Source organism: Berghia stephanieae, chromosome 4 (assembly GCF_034508935.2).
Source record: "Berghia stephanieae isolate SIO BIC M18660-M18661 chromosome 4, UCSD_Bste_1.3, whole genome shotgun sequence".
Taxonomy (NCBI): domain Eukaryota; kingdom Metazoa; phylum Mollusca; class Gastropoda; order Nudibranchia; family Aeolidiidae; genus Berghia; species Berghia stephanieae.
The window spans coordinates 83,112,380-83,133,152 of NC_088363.1; the positions used below are offsets into that span (position 1 = coordinate 83,112,380).

The window sequence follows — 20,773 nt, forward strand, 5'->3', positions numbered from 1 at the left end:
CACGCACAATTACACACACTCACACACACACACAAATACACAAACTCACACACACACAAACACACATACACACACGCGCGCGCGCGCGAGCACTCACGCACTGCCGCACAATACTATAAAAATATAGTTATGCCCTAACTAATTTAAACAAGGTGTCTTTTATCTTCGACAGCAATTTTTTCTAGTTACCCGTAGCAATGAACTTCTTTTATTGCCGTACTCTTTAAATAATATATTTTAACATTTCTGTCCAGAAAACTTGTTCTTCAAATATCGATCGATTAATATGACACTCGTGTTTGTTTTTTTAATGCGGAAAACTGGGATCTCCATGGTCTTCCTTGAAGTCTGTTATTGAAGGACAACTCCTTTCTCTCCAAGATTTTTAAAAAAGCTTTTTTTATTTTTATTTTTTCTTTCTTTTATTTAGCACGGCAATGTAGGACTTCTTATCTTACAGAACACATGTGTTGATCTTAGTTTGTGTAGTGTGTAGCAACTTGCTACTAGCAAGCACTGCCTTGCTAAGTACTAAATACTTTTGTTAGATATAACATTGTTTTTTGGATGCTGATCCAGTATACCTAAAAGCATGTAATTGGTCTTATTTTCCCGAATTAAATACTCAGTAGTTATGATAAATGCGCGGAAGATTATTGGCCTTTAATGAGACAAACTTACATCGACAATTTTGTTTCTGAAGGACTGTTTTGTTATGGTCGACTACAAGTAAGATAAACTCTCTCTCTCTCTCTCTCTCTCTCTCTCTCTCTCTCTCTCTCTCTCTCTCTCTCTCTCTCTCTCTCTCTCTCTCTCTCTCTCTCTCTCTCTCTCTCTCTTATTCATAGATTGATAAAAGGTTCAATGAAATAGTAGGTAGCGTTCGTATTCGTTATTTGCAATAGTACTGCAAATAGTAGATATAATTCATTTCGGTATTTGCAGTAGTACTGCAAATGCGGGTTCGTACTATATTCGCAGTAAGTAGCCTACGAGCCTAGAGCTTTATTCTGTAGAGGATTGGGCGAAAAATATAAATAAACTACATTTGTTTTAAATTTCTATTATTATTATTATTATTATTATTATTATTATTATTATTATTATTATTATTATTATTATTATTATTATTATTATTATTATTATTATTATTTTGCGTTTCGTTGACGACGACGATGTGTCTGTTGTTGTGTAGTGATGGTGGTGTGGTTGTGATTGTAGTGATGGTGGTGATGATGATGATGATTATAAGGATAATGATGATGCTGATGTAATGATGGTGGCGGTTGCTGTAGTTTTATTAACGATGTGGTAGCTGTGGTAGTGGTAGTAATGATGATGATGTGATGGTTGTGGTTGTAGTAGTGGCGGTGGTAGCGATGATGACGAGAAGAAGGATGGTGATGTAAAGGTGGTGGTGGTTTCTGTAGTTTTGATAACGATGTCGAAGTTGCTATGGTAATGGTAGTAATGATGATGTGGTGGTGGCTTTAATAGTAGATTATTGATTGTAACTTCTATTATTTGCAGGAGCACTGAGATATAAGTCATGAACAACGGCGAGAGAGAGAGAGAGAGAGAGAGAGAGAGAGAGAGAGAGAGAGATATATATATATTCCTGGAACTTTAAAAAATATATTTAACTGACTGTAAGTAATACAATAAACGGGGACGGAACTATTCTCATTAAAAATCCGACAGATAAGCTGATAGATTTCAAGATGTGAAATGAACGAATGATCAAGTCGGAGAGGTGGGGACGGGGAAATTTTCATGGATTGTATTGGATTAACAAAAACAAACAAAATACGATCTTGTCAAGTTTCAGACTTGAAGTTGAAGGAAAAGTTGAAACGTTCATAATCTCAATTCTCAGTCACAAAATGTTTCAATCATCCCTCCTTTTCTTTCCTTCTCAAACTAACGCACTCTCATTCAACTTCAAGCCATTCGACAACACGCGATTTTGAACAGAAAATACAGTGTTGTGTTCAGTGAGGGGACAACGACTAATGTTCAGAGACAGGAAAGCGCTTGTACTGCGAATAGCGTGTAATCACGAGTCGCAGTACTACTACGAATAAGCACTTCGTATTCTTTTCACTGTCGAATTTTGCGATTGATGTGCTGATGGTTTATATATCAAGATGATCGACGACCATACTTAGTCTGACTGACATAGTAGGTTTATGTGAGGATGAAGAAAAAAATGAAGATGAAGAAGAAGAGGATGATGATGATGATGATGATGATGATGATGATGATGATGATGACGATGATGATGATGATGGTGACTCGATTTTGTCTACTGCTCTTTACATTCATACAAACATAAACATACACACACACACACAAACACACACACACACACGCCCACACAGACACAAACTCATATACCATAACACGAACTTTCATACAAACACACACACTTTCACAAACACACAAACACACACACACACACACACACACACACACATAAACGCAAATACCATAACACGAACTACCACAAAAGCACTGCAACATAAATAGAGCACAACAGTAAGTTTTATAATAATACCTAACTGAAATGTCACATCGAATCATCCAATTTATTACTCTAGTTGCCAAATCATGAATTTACCCATAACCCCTCTTCCAAAAAAAAAAGCGTCCACCAATTTATTATTTTCATTTTATCAAGGTTGAACATCTCTAGGTTCAATATGAATAGTAGTCTGCCTTCAGCATAATGAGCATTTTTAGGAATTACGTCACAAAGGTCACGAAAAGATAATTTTTTTAAATACTCAAAAATCATGCCATATTATACAGAATAAAAGATTTAGTCTAATTTAAATAAAAAATATTTCGATTTTTAAAATTGATCGAATAGTTACCAAATTATTAGCAATTTAAATAGCCAAAAGGTCAAGGTCACTGTCAAGGTCGTCTCGTAAAATGACCCAAATGTTTTGATATTTATTCTATTTGTTGATACTTAAATTATCTTCAGCGGTAAAAGTATAATTAGAATAATGAAAACTGACAATTATGCGAGAAAGGTGTCGGATCACACAAAAACACGGAGAGAGACTCTCCATAATGAGGAACCCTGCCTTGTATTGAGTCTTTAAGTTTTCCTTGCCTTTGCCTTTTTATATTGCCAATTACTGAAGGCCAAAAAGGAGAATGACAATTTTCGGCATATATCTCTTGTAAACTAAATCACTCGTCATCAATGTCTTCGTCGCTTGACTCATCGCTTGACACGAAAGCAGCTTGATGAAAGCGATTTCGACAGTTCTCGTGATCATGGTATTTACATAATATTGTGCATGGAAGCTACGTTTTGGTGACCCACAAGGTTTTTAGTCCATCAATTCGAGTGGTACAGTTGATGTGTTGCTTGGTACTGTGGTTGCTGGTGATTTCATCCATCCAAAATCTGTTGGGAGTAAATCTGGGGGAGTTTTTCGAAGACTATGGTACCAAATTAATGTCTGGATGTGCGCTCTTTTTGGTGTTATCGCGAAACGCTTCTGAGGTATGGGGTATAGTTTTAAAGTCAGGGACCTTTTTAATAATATTTTCTCTGTTTCCTTCAGCCAAACTTTGTACTTGGCGCCAGTCATAGTTTCTTCATCGTCTACGCCGTAGCATGCATTTATGAAGAATGTGGCTTCTTTGATAACATTTCAAAGCCTGCACTGTTGTTTCCAAGCTTGTCCATTCTGTGTCTCCTGTGAAGAACTTTGATGACTGTGTTTTTTCCTACATCATACTGTTTAGCCACAGCATCACACCAGACAGCGCGCTGCGGACGATTAGGCAGCAATTTATTGATTTCTCGACACCGCTTTCCCAATGTCAACAAGTCCATGCTCCCCACTTGCAGCTTCCATCATATTCCAGCAGTGGTTGGAGTCCAAGTCAAGCTTGTGGTAGAAATAGCATAAAAACATCCGTATCGTCACAAACCTTGTCAGTGAAGCAGCATGCATTGCTCGTTGCATCATAATGATATCCACTTCCTCTTGTCTCGCCTCCAAGTTTGTTCTTGTGGTGACTTTTCTATTTTTAAGTTGGAGCGAAACATGTTCGTGTCCTGTAATAAAACAAAAGCTTTTCACGTGGTAGGGCTACAAGCTTGGACATTTATCCCGCACAGTGTACGCTGATCAACTGCTTTTTCTCAGAGCAAGCAAGAATTGAGGCTTGAGCAGGCAAAGGAGTGTTGATGTAAGTTGGCGTGTCGTTCAAACTTTTACACTGCGACCTTGCCGAGTAGCACTTTTAATGTTGAAATCATGGCACCTGTCAAAAACAAGGGGAACGTCACTTTTGTCCATTTTCGGAAATAAGATTGTCAAAACCTATTGACATTCCTGGATAGTTCCTTTGGATGAACAGTTTACACAATAAAGAAGTGCCCATCCACCCAAGATCACAATCACATTGTCACAACGTCCGTTCGCAACTCGCAATGGATGCGAAGGCCGCTTATGACATTCAAGTGTGGAGAGGTAGACGTGGACGTTACAATCAGCAACAGAACGACGTATCTGACAAGAGAGCCATAATTATTTATTTATAATAAAATAAGGGGGAACAGCTCATAGATATTGAGCAAAACAGAATAACATAGAATATATGGACAGGAAAAATCAAAAATATATACAAATGAAAAGTAGAAAAGCAATATTACAATTAAAAACACCTCACTCAGGATGCAACCTTTTCACTCATTCCAACTAAACTGATATTAATCATAACAAGATGGTACTAAAACAAACTGTTCATAGTCCGAAAGGAGAATAAGATTAGCAAAATTGATCACACGATTCTCAATATTAATCTGTCTGTTACATGAAGTAACAATAATGATAGGTATTGTCGACCGAGTAGAGTGCCTGTGATTGGTCGAATAGATGGTGGCGGTAGATTAATCCTCTAGTGTTCAGATTATTTTTGGAGGAGTAGATAATGAGTTCCCTATATGGCCATGTCAATCATGTAGACATCCTTTGATGATCTAAGCCTATCTACCCTTTGGTGTCTGCAGTCGCAGTTTCGTTTTCTCCGGTCACTCATGGGTAAAAGATTTCATAGGTCAGTCCATCACCATATTTCAAACTTTTGTTCTCGTGAGTTTTTTTTGATCGAAGAACGATTGACTATTGAGCATCTAGACCCTTCAACGATTGGTCGTTCTTACAGCTCACGTGTCAACAGCTGTGAACTATACATTGAGTCATTTCTGAAGCATTAGAAGACGGTCATTGGATAGTTGCGTCACAATCACCACCTTGATTAATATAATATTATCCAGGCATGGTTGATAGGTAAAAATGCCAAATTATGTTCTAGTTACATTTGAAACAAACAAAGTATATCACTGATCTCGTCTCATTGAGATACAAACAATGATATTTAAAAAAAACCGGCTTATATATAAAAACGTTGCTAAAGAAAGCTAAAATAAACAAAAGCAATTTTTAAAATCAAATGTATTCGTAAAACAGTTGGTTTTCTACCGATATCTCTGAAATAATGACCAATATTCTTCTTTTTCAAGTTGATTTCAGAAATGGGACTTTCAAATTCCTCAGCATGATATTGTTTACTTTTAGATTTTAGCTGTTAGCACTACTCAAAAATGTGTTACATTTTTTGCATAACAGTAGCGTAATCCCTGAACGGCGAGTAGCGTCTTAGTCTCGGCCTGTGATTGGTCGAAGACTTTGGGACGCTTAACTCACAATTTTACACGAATAGACGGTGGTGGTGGATCAAAGAGGGTAACATTTTTATTTACCAACCATTTTTCTTGGTGCTAAATTATACAAAGTAATTTTATTTTTGTCGCTATTGATAAAACTCAAAGCACAATTATTCCTAACCGTTTTCATCTTCTAACGTGAAAAGCAGGCTCCATCTTAGTTCTGAATTGTTGTGACGAGTGGACGGGAAAGAGAATTTGAGCACGTGATCGTTTGTCTCACCCGACGAGTGCAATCGTTAACTTGGTGTTGTGACCTAAAACACTTGTACCGTATGTCACAGGCTGATTTTGTTTCTGTTTTGCCGAGCTTTGAGTTCTCAGATTGCTAAATCACATATCGTAAACCGGGGGAAATTTTAGCACTTTTCAACTCGATCTCATATAGGAAAATGGAATAAGGTTTTGTGAGCGAAAGGAAGTAGGGGTTAAAAGACTTAATAGCAAATGTATTATTTTGGCACTATCCTTAATGTCAAAGGTATATAATTAACCCCATTTGCACTTTCAAATAACAAACAAAAACGATTTGACACGACAAAATTGTATATCATAACTTGGATTTTTAAAATTAAAGATAAACTAAAGTAACAAGTAATTATTTCTGGGCCAAATTCGAAATCCACATAAGCTCCGATGACGCTACTCAGAATTTAATATCCATGGCCATGCGACAAAATATAATATTGAGGACTGGCGCAACAAACAAAATAAATCATTGTTCAATGTTCAATGTGCCCCGTCGTTCAAAGTTAGCCTGGTTTACTGTGCCATGCTAATATATACCTCCTGGCATTTCATGGTGATGTTATTATGATGATTTATCCTCTTCTCGTGTCAGTATACATACAGTGCATTGTTGCGCCCTACACATAATATATTGTTTTATTATTTTAATGGCAATAATGAGCCATAAAAACCTAGCATACTAAATTGGAATTGTGAGTTGTAATTCTTTAAGGCGTCCTGAAAGACGTACTATAGGCGGGTCAACTTTTTTTCTATTATTGATTTCCAAACAGCTAATCAGATTGAGAAAAATCTTAAAATTATTTTAAGCTTAGCGGTTAATAAACTGCAGGAAGTGCAACGTGCTTTCCTTCGAGCGAAACATTTCATGAAACAGTGTTAAACGGCCTAACAATAATATCCTAATTTGCCCTATTCTGCCGTGCACTGACAAAATATCATTTTCTTACATTGGCCAGAAAACAGTTCATTGTTTGTCAGGAGATTCAGATGGCCCCCAAAAGATCTCAAAATTGACACTTAGAATATAGTATCAAATTTATGGTACACTATTATCTACAAGTTTTGCTTTTGATAAATAAACTAGTTGTAGAATTTTGAAGCTTCCTTGCCAAAATTATAAAAATGCGTTTTGTCAACGTGCGGCAGTAATGGGGTCGAGATTATTATCATCCCCATTAATTGGGACAGTTTAGGTAACCAAGGACTTGGTAACAACATAAATAGATTGTTTACTTAAAACTTAACTCGACTGCTTTGACTTAGTCTGAGTAAACGCCTTTTTACATTAAGACCAAAAAACGTTGACTTCATAATAATAATATTAATCGCTTTGAAAAACCCGCCGAAACGTTTTAAACTGGATTCATAGGAGTATCGGATGTTAAAGTTGGAATAAGTTTGAATTCTTTTAAAATCAATTGAAATAATATGAAGTAAAGATTTTCTGGAATAAAATGTACAAAAGTATTGTGTTGATACACATTTTATGACTTGGATTACAATAATTTACAGTAGCTGAAAGTAAACGTGTTATTTACATCGCAAAGTTACATTGTGCATGGTATGTTATATGTATGGTAAAGTAGCGATTTAACCAGTAGTATTTGAATAAGGTAAGTTGTTGATCATAATACCGATGATGATAATAATGATAACAATAATGATGATGATAATAATTGATAATAACAATATTGGTAATAATAATAATGATGATGATGATGATGATGATAATAATAATAATAATAATAATAATAATAATAATAATAATAATAATAATAATAATAATAAATAATAATAATAATAATTAATAATAATAATAATAATAATAATAATAATAATAATAATAATAATAATAATAATAGTTGTGTCTTTGACGGGACACCAGTGGCCGTTTTCATGAACGCGGACTTAGATAAGATAAGATAAGACTAGCGCTTAGTCTCTATCTCTGACTTTAGTCAATGACTTGAAAAAATCGGATTTCATGTGAGCAACTAAGCAAGTCCGGGACTAAAATCATGGCACCTTAGGACTAAGCTTTGGTCATTTGCCGAAGCAAGACTTCATGATTTAGTCTGAGTCTAGTTACTAGGTGACGTCAAAGCGTCAACAAGGTAGCAGCTATTTTTAGATTGAGTGCGCTTCGCTTCGGAAAGAAAATACGTCGGTTACGAATGACAGAGGCAAAAAGTGTCCTGTTGCCATTGACAATGGCTTTAAAAAACTACAAGATAAGTGCAGATCGTCGACAGTACACATTTTTGTGAATAAAAACTTTTAGGGGTAGCTGCGTTCGATAATGAACGTTCACAATAATCACCGATAGGAATAGTAACAAAATCGTCCTGTATGGTATCATTTTCTGAAGCTGGTACGTTTTGGCGAGGAAGGTTGTAACGTGATCTTATTTGTTCAATATAACGCTTCCACGTTGTTTCGTCTTTCTGGAGAGTTACCACGGTAACATGAGGGGTTCCCAACACTTTGGTGACAGTAGCGGGAATCCATTTCGCCTCTACGTCATTTCGATTACCAAAACGTACGAATAAATGGGTGTCCCAACTCCATAACGCGTTTTGCTATACGTGGTTTGGAATTTTGAGGTGGATAATGGGCGAAGTGTATCGATCAGAATTTGACCTCCACGAAGCAATTCACTCGGTGACGAACCAGAAGCTAAAGGTGTGCGACGATATTGCATAAGAAATTGTTGCAAGGCTTGTATTGGAGGAAAAGACGATTTTCTCAAAGCATTTTAAAAACTTCCCACATGTCGTTCTGCAGCACCGTTTGTAGCGGGATGATAGGGAGCTCCAGTGAGATGTTTGATTCCCCTCTCCCTACACCATGTCTAATATTCGTCAGAAGTGAAGCATGCTGTATTGTCCGACACGATTGTGTGAGGATAGCCGAAGTGAGCGAAATCCTCTTCGAGAAGGCTTGTTGTTGCTTTCGTTGACGTCGAGCTGGTTGTATGAATCCATGGGTAATTTGAGTAGGCGTCGACCATGACTAACCAGTTATTACATATACAATTCACTGCGAGATCGATGTGTACTCGACTCCACAGTGAGTCTGGGGTTATCCACGGGTGGTTTGGCTCCTTTGTGGGTTGTATTGATGCTCTGCTCGCGTAACACATCCATGACACGTATTGACGATGTCAGAATAAATACCTAGATCGTTCACGCTAATTTTTTCATGCGTTGTATGCCGAAATGACCGTGGTGGAGGATATTGAGGATTCCACATTGCAAGCCCTTAGGAATAACGATTCTTTATCCGTAGAATAAACATCCATTAGACGTTGACAGCGTGTCCTTTATCTTGGAGAATGGTTTAAGATTGTCCATTTTGGAATCTGATTTAGACCATTTACGACTCGTGGTTCTCATGACAATGGATATGGTGTCATCTTAAGCGGATTCTCTAGCGATTACTCCGGGGTCAGTAGCTCTTAGCTGTTTTCCAATTGTAGAGCACACACACACACACACACACACGCGCGCGCGCGCGCGCACAGATACATTTACACTCACACACGAACATACAATCACATTCACACCAATATTCCTCAATAAAATCTTATTCTAACAAAAGACATGTTATTGATTAATTACGATAAAATATGAACCAAAAAAAAAAGATTAGATAAACAATGGACATTGACAATTTGAACTTAAGATCTAATTGGAATAAAATATACGTATGATTAAATTTGGATTTAAGGCGTATTCTGTATGCGAAACTATTCATACGCTCTGGAGAAAACGTTCTGTTTTAAGGTGTTTTATGAAGCACTGACTATCCCTATTTAGTTTTACATCTGGGGAGAGCGCATTCCACAAGATGGGGCGGCCACTTAAAGAAAATACTTATTATATTAAAGGATAATCAAGTTCTGGGGACAATTTAAAGAAAGTTTTCATCAGACCTTTGTGGCCGTGTTGTATTGTAATTTTGACATAAATGTAAGAGGTACAATGGAGCTTGATTATGAACCACAGAAGTCTGTGTTATGAAAAATACTACAAGTTTTAAACACTATCCTTCCACTAACTGGCAACCAATGGAGACAATATAGAATTTCTTTGGAAGGGTTATTAGATTTTTAAATAGTTTTGCGGCTTTGTTTTGAATAGTTAGCAAACGTTGTATCAATTTGGATGGCACACATAAAAGCAATGAATTATAGTAGTCATACCTGCTGGTTACCAAAGCATGAAACATAATTTGTGTAGTGCTCTCATCAAGAAGATGTCAAATTTTGCCAATATTTCTTAAGTGATAAAAGCAAGATTGGCAAGTTTTTGTTATGTGATTCTGCATTGAAGCATCAGACTCAAAGAATGTGCCAAGATTTGTTACAGTTGCAGTTTGCTCTATATTCAAATTTGAGTCGCCTATGCCAATAATATCAAGTTTATTTTTCCTTTGTTTATTGGTGCCAATCAAATTAAATTTCTGTTTTAGAATAATTTGATTTAATTAGCCATGGTCTTGGGAGACGGCCTCTTGGCCTTTTGCCTTCTACTTTTCCTTCGGCGCTGATTTCACACAGTGTTCTGCCGTTTAGTCTGTCCAAAGTATTTCAATTTCCTGGTTTTATAATTGCTATCAACAATTCCGCAGTTGGTCTCATTGGCCTTTTTCTTTTTGTTTCCAGCTTAGGTGGCTGTAATTGAACATCAGGGCACAAAGTGCACCTGCGCTCTATACTGCCTATAAAAAATAATTCGTTTTTGGTATAAAGATTGTGTTAATTAAGGGTATAGCTAATATCAATCTTGTTAATAATTACAATTGATATCAAAATGATTTTGAAAATATACAAAAAAAAGGCTTACATTTGATATTTGAGAGGATAAAATGCCAATATGTTGTGTTAACAGTGAATGCAGTATGGATTTTTTCATGCAATAACTAAGCATATTATAGAGATTATAACTAGACACGATTATGACAAAAGTTCCATTTATCAGAGTAACTTAACACACACATACACCCACACACACCCACACACACACACACACACACATATATATATATATATAATATATAATATATATATATATATATATATATTGTGTTAATTAAGGGTATAGCTAATAATAATCCTGTTAATAATTACAATTAATATCAAAATGATTTTGAAAATATACCCAAAAAAAGGCTTACATTTGTTATTTGAGATGATAAAATGCCAATATGTTGTGAACAGTGAATACAGTATGGATTTTTTCATGCAATAACTGAGCATTTTATAGAGATCATAACTAGACACGATTATGACAAAAGTTCCATTTATCGGAGTAACTTAACACACACATACACACATACACACACACAACACATATATATATATATATATATATATATATATATATATATATATATATATATATATATATATATAAAACATTTCAAGTATAATTATGATCAACTTCCATAATATTGTTTCTAGCGTTCGCTCTCATCAGGTTGAAGTTGATCATAATTATACTTGAAATGTTTTATAAATAGCTCCTTTTATCAAAAAAGTTGAGCACTACTATTTCATGGTTTTTGTTTTTATAATATATATATAATATATATATATATATATATATATATATATATATATATAATATAATAATATGAGATGGATGGATAGATAGATAGATAGATAGATAGATAGATAGATAGATAGATAGATAGATAGATAGATAGATAGATAGATAGAGATAGATAGATAGATAGATAGATAGATAGATAGATAGATAGATAGATAGATAGATAGATAAAAGACATATAGATGATCGATCGGTCGATGGATGGATGGATGGTTAGATGGATAGATAGATAGAAAGATAGATAGATAGATAGATAGATAGATAGATAGATAGATAGATAGATAAATTTGTAACGACTCAGCTCAGACTTCGTTAATTCAATTTATTTATTATCAATTACATGGTAAATTTGAAACAAATATATAATACGACCTACTAGGAGGGAGTTCTTTCAGTAGCTAACCTAACACAAAACAATTACGATGTTTCTACTAGCTTCTAAGTGCTAATACATTCACCCAGGGAGTAAGCCAACTTTTTGATGATTACTATATCTGATTACAAACAATAATAATGTGTCAGCCGGTCACTACATGCCGGGTTCAATAACCGAAGATAGCAACCAATGGCGTCAGACATCACACAAGGAAATTTAGCTTCTTCTCTCTTTGTAAACAATAATATATGATACACGATTGAAATGTTTTTTCACTTTAATAGGTTTTGTAGCTATGTTTTCCTTAAAAATTATTTTTACATGCAAGTGTCAATACTAAATTAAAATATAATGATTGAGCTTTATATAGAGCAATATCCACTAAAATGTGCTCAAAGCGCTTTACAATGGTCAACAGTAACATTTAACATATAGGACGGCACATGCCGCCTGTTAGGCGATATTACAGTTTTTCGGACAAAGACAACGCTGTTAACGGCCAGGTACTCATTTCACACCTGAGTACGGTGAGAGAATGTGAGTAAAGAGCCTTTTCCAAGGACTCAACTATGCGCCGAGCGCGAGGCTCGAACCCAGGACTTTCCGATCCAAAAGCGAGTGTCATACCACTAGACCACATAGCCGCAATACTAGTTGCTAGCTAGGTACCCCTCAAGAGAGATCCTACTAATTGCCGTACAGATGCCTTCTGGAGTCGCCCGAAGCCGTCCGGATGCCGTCCTGAGCCCTCCAGAACGTCTGGGCGAGGTGAACGTTTGAAGCATTTAGAAGCCACCCGGAGGTGGCCGTCAGGCGGCCGTCTGTAGAGACTTAGAGCTTCCGGGGGTAGTCCGGAGCCGTCAGGATGTCGTCTGGTGCCGTCCGGAGGTCATCTAATGCATTCTGAAACCATCTGGAGGCCGTCCGAGCTGTCCGAAGCTTACCAGAAGCCGCCTGGAGGCCGTCTGAAGCATTTAGAAGCCATCCGGAGGCTCTTAAAAACCTCCAGAGGGCGTCTGAAGCCTCCAGAGCCATCAAGAAGCCTCGGGGGGCTTTACAGAGGCCTTTGAAACCTTCTATAGCCACCTAGAGCCTATGGGGGCTGTCCGAAGTCATCCGGATGTCGTCCGGATGTCGTCTGGAGCCGTCTGGTGCTGTCCGGATGCCTCCGATGGCTTCAGAATGCTTTAGATGACCTCCGGACGGTTTCAGACGACATCCGGACCTACAGACGGCTTCTTATTGGCTCCTAACAGGTCTGAGGGCCTGCTTTCTGTCATATGCCGAGAATAATTCTGATAATTTCTACGAGAATAGTGCATTATATGCGCGTGCGTGTTTCGTATGTGTATGTGCATGTGTGTTGGGGGGGGGGGGGGTAACCCAAGTGCATAGGTTGATAATCATAGAATTTATAATGGATTCCGATTTGCCGCGAATTGTGAGAGTTTAAAATCAAAGAAAATCGCGCAAGCTTATTAAATATCTTCAAAATAGTACTAGGGTGGTATAAAAAGTTGTGCAATTTCTATAATAACTCCTTAATTTTAGCAATAATTCGTTAAACAATACATCAAAAGAAAGCTTAAAATTTCAGCTACAGATTGTTTACTTAATTTTTTACATAGTCACCGTTACAACCAACACAGTGAAAGAGAGTTAGCTTACAGCCAGTGGGTTTAATGAGTTCACGGTATTTGTATATCAGTTAAACTTGGTTATTATATTGAGTACTAGAAAATTATTTTCTTTGATCGATGTTACTTGGTCTTTGGGGATAAAAGCATTAAATTATAGTTGGTATTTATTATTTATGCGGACAGTATTATTTGGGCGTACGGTATTATTTGGGCGTACCGTATTTGTTATTTGGGCGTACGGATTATTTAGGCGTATGACCTTTGATAAAACTGACCTTTGGTTAAAGGAATTGTGGGAAAAGTTTACGATAGGGTATAAAACAGAGTGTTTCTGATGAAATCGGTATTATTCTATTCTACTTCACTATGAGCTGCATACTTTAAACCTTTTGTGATCACCATCATTTATTTGCATTTACGGACTTAGAAATATTCCACTTATATTGAAAATGGTCACATAGGCAAAATTTACTTACCATTTGGATTGATTTTACGGATTTGAAATTTATGAAACTGATTGAATTATGACCATGCAATTTGATTTGGTTTCGGATTTATCACAACAAATAAAGCAGTAAGAAATGAAACTTGGAATCTGGACTTTTATTTGAATGTCTTGATATTGTGCATTCAATTATCATCATCGGCCCTTGAACTATTTAGTCATTATTAACATCAACAACACAATGCAAAGGAATATCATTATGATATATCAATAAGCCACTATACGATCATACGTCATATGTGTGCAACTATGCCACAACAGAACTGCCCTCGCCGCGCCATTTGACACACGTCGGCAAAAAACCGACGTCCTTTATCTCTACACCAAGATCGGACAGCAGCCTTCACGTCTTTGTCGCTTTCACATTGGTTTCCTTTGAGATACTCCTTCAATTTAAGGAATAAGGATAAGTCTGAAGGTTTTAGGTCGGGATGTCGCGTGGATGTGGGAAGGTGGAGAAATCCGTTTTTCTTCCTCAGTGCGGTTTGGGTCTGTTGACTTGTGTGGGGTTAAGCGTTATCGTGTTGCTATATCGCCTTTTTTTTTGGAGGGGCGGGGGGGTCGCACTATTTTCAGTCGGGTCGGGATCTCATTTTTACAGCGTGGCAACATAATATTGGTCGGAATTCACTATTTGCCCTGATCCAAAAATTCGATATTAACAACACCTTCAAAGTCCCTGAAAATCGTGAGCATGGCAGCACTTTTCTAGGCGACGCCTGTATTCATTTAATCTCAGGAAGAATAGCTCTAACTGAGTGGATTTAATTTATTATTTTTTAATTTTTTTAAAAATCATCTGTGTCAGCGATTGCTTCATTTGAAAATGGTATAAGCCCGTTTGGCTTATCTTTTATACAGCCGGCTTGCTTAATTGAAGGAAATGACGAGGCTGTATCAGCTAGTTCAAGGGTTAGCTCCTGGTTCCAGGGTTGTTCTTGACTTCACAACAGTGTGTTGTGGCTACGCGCTAACAGAAAAGTTCTGGTGTCGGCTTAGGACTGACATCAGGGATAGTGTGCTAAGCAAGGACTGGGTGCTAGGCCAGGATGCTAGGCAAGGATGCTAGGGAAGGACCGGGTGCTAGGCAAGGACCTTCATTTAAGAGTTTAAACAAAAAGCTCTTAGCGCCAATTCTAGTTTATCTTTCGCCACCGGGTCGTCCTTGGGCGAAACATCATAATAGCTTTTATTTGCCGACCAAAGGCAAGGAGAATCAGTAACGACATGATAATGGTTACAGTTATTGCATTTGTATCAAACATCAACTGACGTAGAGCTATCTTACGTGATGAGAATTTAACAGGGTTATGTCCCTTAAAATTTATAAATTATAATTGTGATTATTATGATGTGTGGCCGGGATTGGCGGTAGATTATAGACATCATGCAATAAACATATTGAATATAAATACAAATAATAGCATGGATCATAAACAAATGTTAACTATAGTATATTTATAGCTCTACCTCGTACCACAATTCCGAATTGGGTTACAAATGAAGAATCACGTCGTGACTGTCAGTTTACGTTCGACTGTCAAGAAGGCTGGACGCGTCTTGTTTTGTCTATTTAATGCAAACCATTGTGTTAATTTTTCCTTATCCTTATTGGATTTTTAATCTGTTATTAGACCTGTGACATACCAATTCCCATTGGAGCATATTATTAACACTGTGAAAGTGGTGTTTAATGATTTAAACTTTTGAGGGAAAATGATTAAATTACTTCTAATAAACAATGGAGCCAGATAAAGTTGAAGATTTGAATAGGGAACTTTCTACCCCCGCGGGGGAGAAAACTAAAACGGTCCCCATAACATCTCCCGAGGGAGTGTTATTCATACAAAAGTATATTATTAACACTGTGAAAGTAGTGCTTAATGATTTAAACTTTTGAGCAGATAAAGTTGAAGAGTTGAATAAGGCTCTAGAGAAATCTGTCTTTGACGACATTAACACAGAATATGGGCCCTTCGAAGTTGACGTATTTGCTAGTAGAATAAATCATAAAGTAGAACAGTATGTCTCAGAGAAAAAAGATGCAGACGCATGGAGAATAAATGCTTTTTCATTTTCTTGGTCTCATTTATATGCTTATATTTTCCCTCCTTTTAATCTAATTATCAGAATCCTACAAAGAATAGAAACCGAAAAAGTGGATTGTATCATGATGGTTCTGGTTTGGAAATCACAACCATGGTTTCCAAAACTCATAAACTTATTGACAGATGTTCCACCCCTATTAACAAAGAAAGCCAACCTTCTTCATCTTCCAGTAACAAAACAGAAGGTTCACCCCATATTACACAACAGCAGAATGATAGCCTGCCGCTTGTCCGGAAAGTCTCGAAAGTGCAAACACTTCAGAAGAAATTAGTGAAATCATTATCAATTCATGGCGACGAAATACCAGAAAACAATATACTACATACATCAGGAAATGGCTGGTATTTTGTAATAAAATCAGTAAAAATCTTTTCCGCCGTTGGCATCATCACTACTAAAATTCTTAAAGCAATCTCTATAGATACCATGAGGAGAGGGACAAAAAAGACAATGGAGTTAGCGGGCATTGATATCAGTAATTTTAAGCCCCATTTCACCCGGGCAGCATCTACTAGCAAAGCGGCCACAAAAGGAGTTCCACTTGGTATAATACTAAAAGCGGGAAGATTGAGGTCAGAGACCACGTTTAAAATTTTTTATCATAAGCTAGTGGAGAGAACGAAAAAGGTTTTCAATAGGGCAGTACTGGATGAACAACAAATGAGTAGTGCTACGTGGATTTCGTTATTTACGACATAACAGACAAACTCTTTAAAGCTTCATTTGTAACCCAATTCGGAATTGGGGTACGAGGTAGAGTTCGAAAATTAAACGAACTCACCTGTGATGTTTAATTGAAACTCTGACGAGTCCAATTCCGAATGGGGAACAAATGCCCACCCATTGGTAAACATCATTTAAACTCATTAGACTATAATATAATAGTGTTATAGATTATACTTGTATGTATGTGTCCCATCCCGTTCCATTTGTTCCGTATGTCTGTTCTGACGCGTTAAAGCCTGACAGTCACGACGTGATTCTTCATTTGTTCCCCATTCGGAATTGGACTCGTCAGAGTTTCAATTAAACATCACAGGTGAGTTCGTTTAATTTTCGAATTATAGTTTTGTACAAGTATTTCAACTTACGAACATCCATAGAATAAAGCACAAATAAATATACACAAATTATAATAGTAATGGTAGGTTTAGCATTAATTCACAGTAATATCTCGTTCCACTTTGAATAAGTTAACCAATAATTAATTACCTCCAACCGAGAGAAAGTTAAACTTGTTAAAATGGTTCTCTTCCTTGGAGTTCTTAATGTGTGTGTGTGTGTGTGTGTGACTCAGTTGTGAGATGAATTTGGTTTTGTAAAATAAGGCCACGCCAAACAATTATCCAGATAGCCAATCAGAAAGAATGGTCCTATGTATATGACCAATGATGTTCGTGTACCTGAGGTAGAGGCTAGCGGAAAGAGACGCGAACCTGAGGGCATACACATACGTTGGAGTCTTGTTTGAAAAGGGCAATAAGCAGGAGATACGCAGACAATGGGCAGACAATTGAACAGGTGAATAAGCCTTAAGCGGAAAGTGAGTGGTAAGATCTAGCGTTCGGTTAGACAATGGGAACGTTTCCTACATATTGACCACATCCCGTGAGCAAAATTTAGAGCCATTTTATGTCAACATTGAGCTTTATTCGAGAAAAGACTCCATGTTTTGAGTGTTTTAACTCAAGGTGTTAATTTCCCTTTGCAAATATTATTGTTGTCCGCTAAAATTTGAAGTGGTTTTGAAATAGAGGCGCGAGTGAAAGAAATCACTTGTCACAGCCACAACCTTGCACTTTTGGGCCAGGAGAGTTCTTATGTCGCTAGTCTTTTTATTGGTGGTTTGCTCTCATAATGGTGGACCCGTGACTCGTGTTCAGTCACTATTTGCTGAATAATGGCACCACCTTTGCCTTCATAACTTTTCAATAGTTTGAAGCAAATTATTTTTCGTTGCCCTTTCATGTCACTTGTCACATTCGTTGAACCCACCTGGCAAACACTTTCCTGTATCCAATTATCACTGTTAGGATATGGTGTGCCCTTTCCTTCGAAATTCAAACTTCAAACGCCTATTTTGCAATGTCAGTTTGATTTGCCAGAATCATGTTTTCGAATTCAGTTTGATTATTTACGCTCAAACTAAATTAAATCTCAATCAAAAGATAATCACAAAAAGAAAATAGACGAGATTGTGACAGAAATAAATAGTACGAGTGACAGTATGAAAATGTTCAAAGCGGTGAATACAATCAAACGGCAAAAAACACATTATAGATTTATAATCAAAGATAAATGTAATAAGACCTTATGTAATGATAAAGAAATTACAAACACTATAAGCGTGTACTACACTGAGAAATACAAGGGCATTCAAGAAGTAGAACCATTCGATTCGACCAATTCATTGCTTGAAACTCCTATAACGCCCCAATAAATAAGTGAAGCCACACAAAAGATCAATAACAACAGATCGCCAAGTCTAGATGGTGTTAGAGCAGAAGAACTAAAATGTCTTGACGACGAAGGCATGGAAATACTAGCTGATATGTATAATAAGATATTTAAGAAAAAACAAGTTCTCAATCTTGGAAGTGGAAAACTCATTTTGCTAAACAAACCAAGTAAAAAGAAAGGCCCTTTAGAAAATGTGCGACCAATCGTTTTATTATCCACGCTAAGAAATGTTTTAAGCACAATCGCGCTCAGCAGAATTAGAGAAAAGGTAGAGGAATATCTTTCACTTTCACAATAATGTTTAGAAGAGATAGAAGCACTGCAGACATAGTATGGGCCCATCGATGGCTGAAAGCCAGAACGGAGAAATATAAGGAAGAATTTACCAAACTTGGAATCGATATGAGCTCAGCTTTCGACACTATATGCAGAACCAAATTGTTATCAATCCTTGACTCATTCTTGAACAAAGATCACGTGAAGCTCATAAGATACCTATTATCAAATACTACATTAAGATTTGAATCCGGCAGAGAATTAAAAACAATATCAACCTCAATTGGATCCCCTCAAGGAGACAGCTTGAGTCCAATTCTATTTACGATATACCTCGAATCGGCCATGAAAGATCTAAGACCAAAATTACCACCAATAAAGAAGATCACTCACGCAGATGATATAGACCTAATCTTTGAATCAGAACATCATGCGAAAATATACTTGCCAATAATATCAACTACCCTAGAAGCATTGGAATCTGAAAGTGAATCAATCCAAAATAGAATATACAAAAATCAACAGAAATTTTAATGAATGGAAACGTGTACGTAAACTAGGCAATTTGATCAACGAAAATGAAGACATCAGAAAACGAAAGCAGCTGGCCACCAATGCATTCAACCAACTCCAAAATTTATGGAATAGAAATAACATAATCAGTGAGAATAAACGAATACAGATTTACGAGGCACTGATTATTCCGATATTGACATATAATTGTGGAACCTGGGGCCTCACAAAAAACAACTTAGAAAGTCTCGATTCATACCACCGCAAACGATTAGGTGGCGTGATCGGAATCTATTGGCCAATTTACAAATACTGATCTCTATGAAAAAAACAGAGTCCAACGCCTGAGTACAATAATAAAAGAACAGCGATGTAGGCTATTTGGTCACATCTTACGTCGAGAAGATAACATCCCAGCCGAAACTGCAATGACAGAATATTTCTTTCATGGCAACAAATATGTAGGGAGACCACCAACATCAATGGTAACTACCCTGAACCAGGACCTTTCGACATATCAGAAATTTCTGGATTCAGATGAGGCCGAATTAATCCCTGAAGAACTAAGAAATACTTCAGTGCCCTCCGCACTAAAGTCACAACAAGATCTTGACAGCCTCAAAACTCTGGTCCAGGACCGTGACCAATGGAAACAACTAACAACATGGATGGAGAGAGCAGCTATACTTATCGACCATGACTGAATCACACAATTCTCAACAAGCATCATTCGGACTGCGACGCTTACTACTACTACTACTACTACTACTACTACTACTACTACTACTACTACTACTACTACTACTACTACTACTACTACTACTACTACTACTACTACCACTTACGTTCAAGGCACTTCATGGCTTTCCACAACGAGTTTGATCTTCATGTTTTGTTTCGATCGGGTTTCCTCCTTCCACGAACCTTACCCATCGCCAATCAACACAGTCGGCACCAGAAACACGCGTCATTGTGGTATGTATTTCAAATATTCAGAAATTCAATACAGTAAGCTGCTGAATCGAATATCTTTTGGTGCAGCCATTTTCATTTTTTTGTTTGACAGAGGTTGTTGACCACGTAATAGGACAACATACGATTCTTACACTCTTGCTTTTTGGACTTCCGGACGTGTTCCCAACCGCTGCACGAGCTTACTAGTGCGCGTTGGGAACAAAGCTCGAATCCCAAAACTCAAGTGTGTAACAAATCTTCTATTCTACCCCTAATTCGAATCCGATTTCGTCATCACTGAGTAAAAGACATTTTGAA

At 36.9% G+C, this 20,773-nt stretch overlaps 1 protein-coding gene across 6 annotated transcripts in view; it reads left to right on the forward strand.

Annotated features, from left to right (window-relative positions):
* Positions 1-20,773, forward strand: part of LOC144971399 (uncharacterized) — a 47,125-nt gene that overhangs the window by 13,573 nt on the left and 12,779 nt on the right. The window contains exon 1 of one of the 6 annotated variants that reach the window (XM_078912227.1): positions 146-729. The exons of 3 other annotated variants lie outside the window; for them this stretch is intronic. In XM_078912227.1, coding sequence (XP_078768353.1) covers positions 667-729 — 63 coding nt within the window. In that variant the 5' untranslated portion in view covers positions 146-666. Of the gene's footprint in view, positions 1-145; positions 730-7,351; positions 7,624-19,965 lie in introns of those variants that run through there. 2 more of the 6 variants (XM_078912228.1, XM_078912229.1) reach the window with 2 other exon arrangements.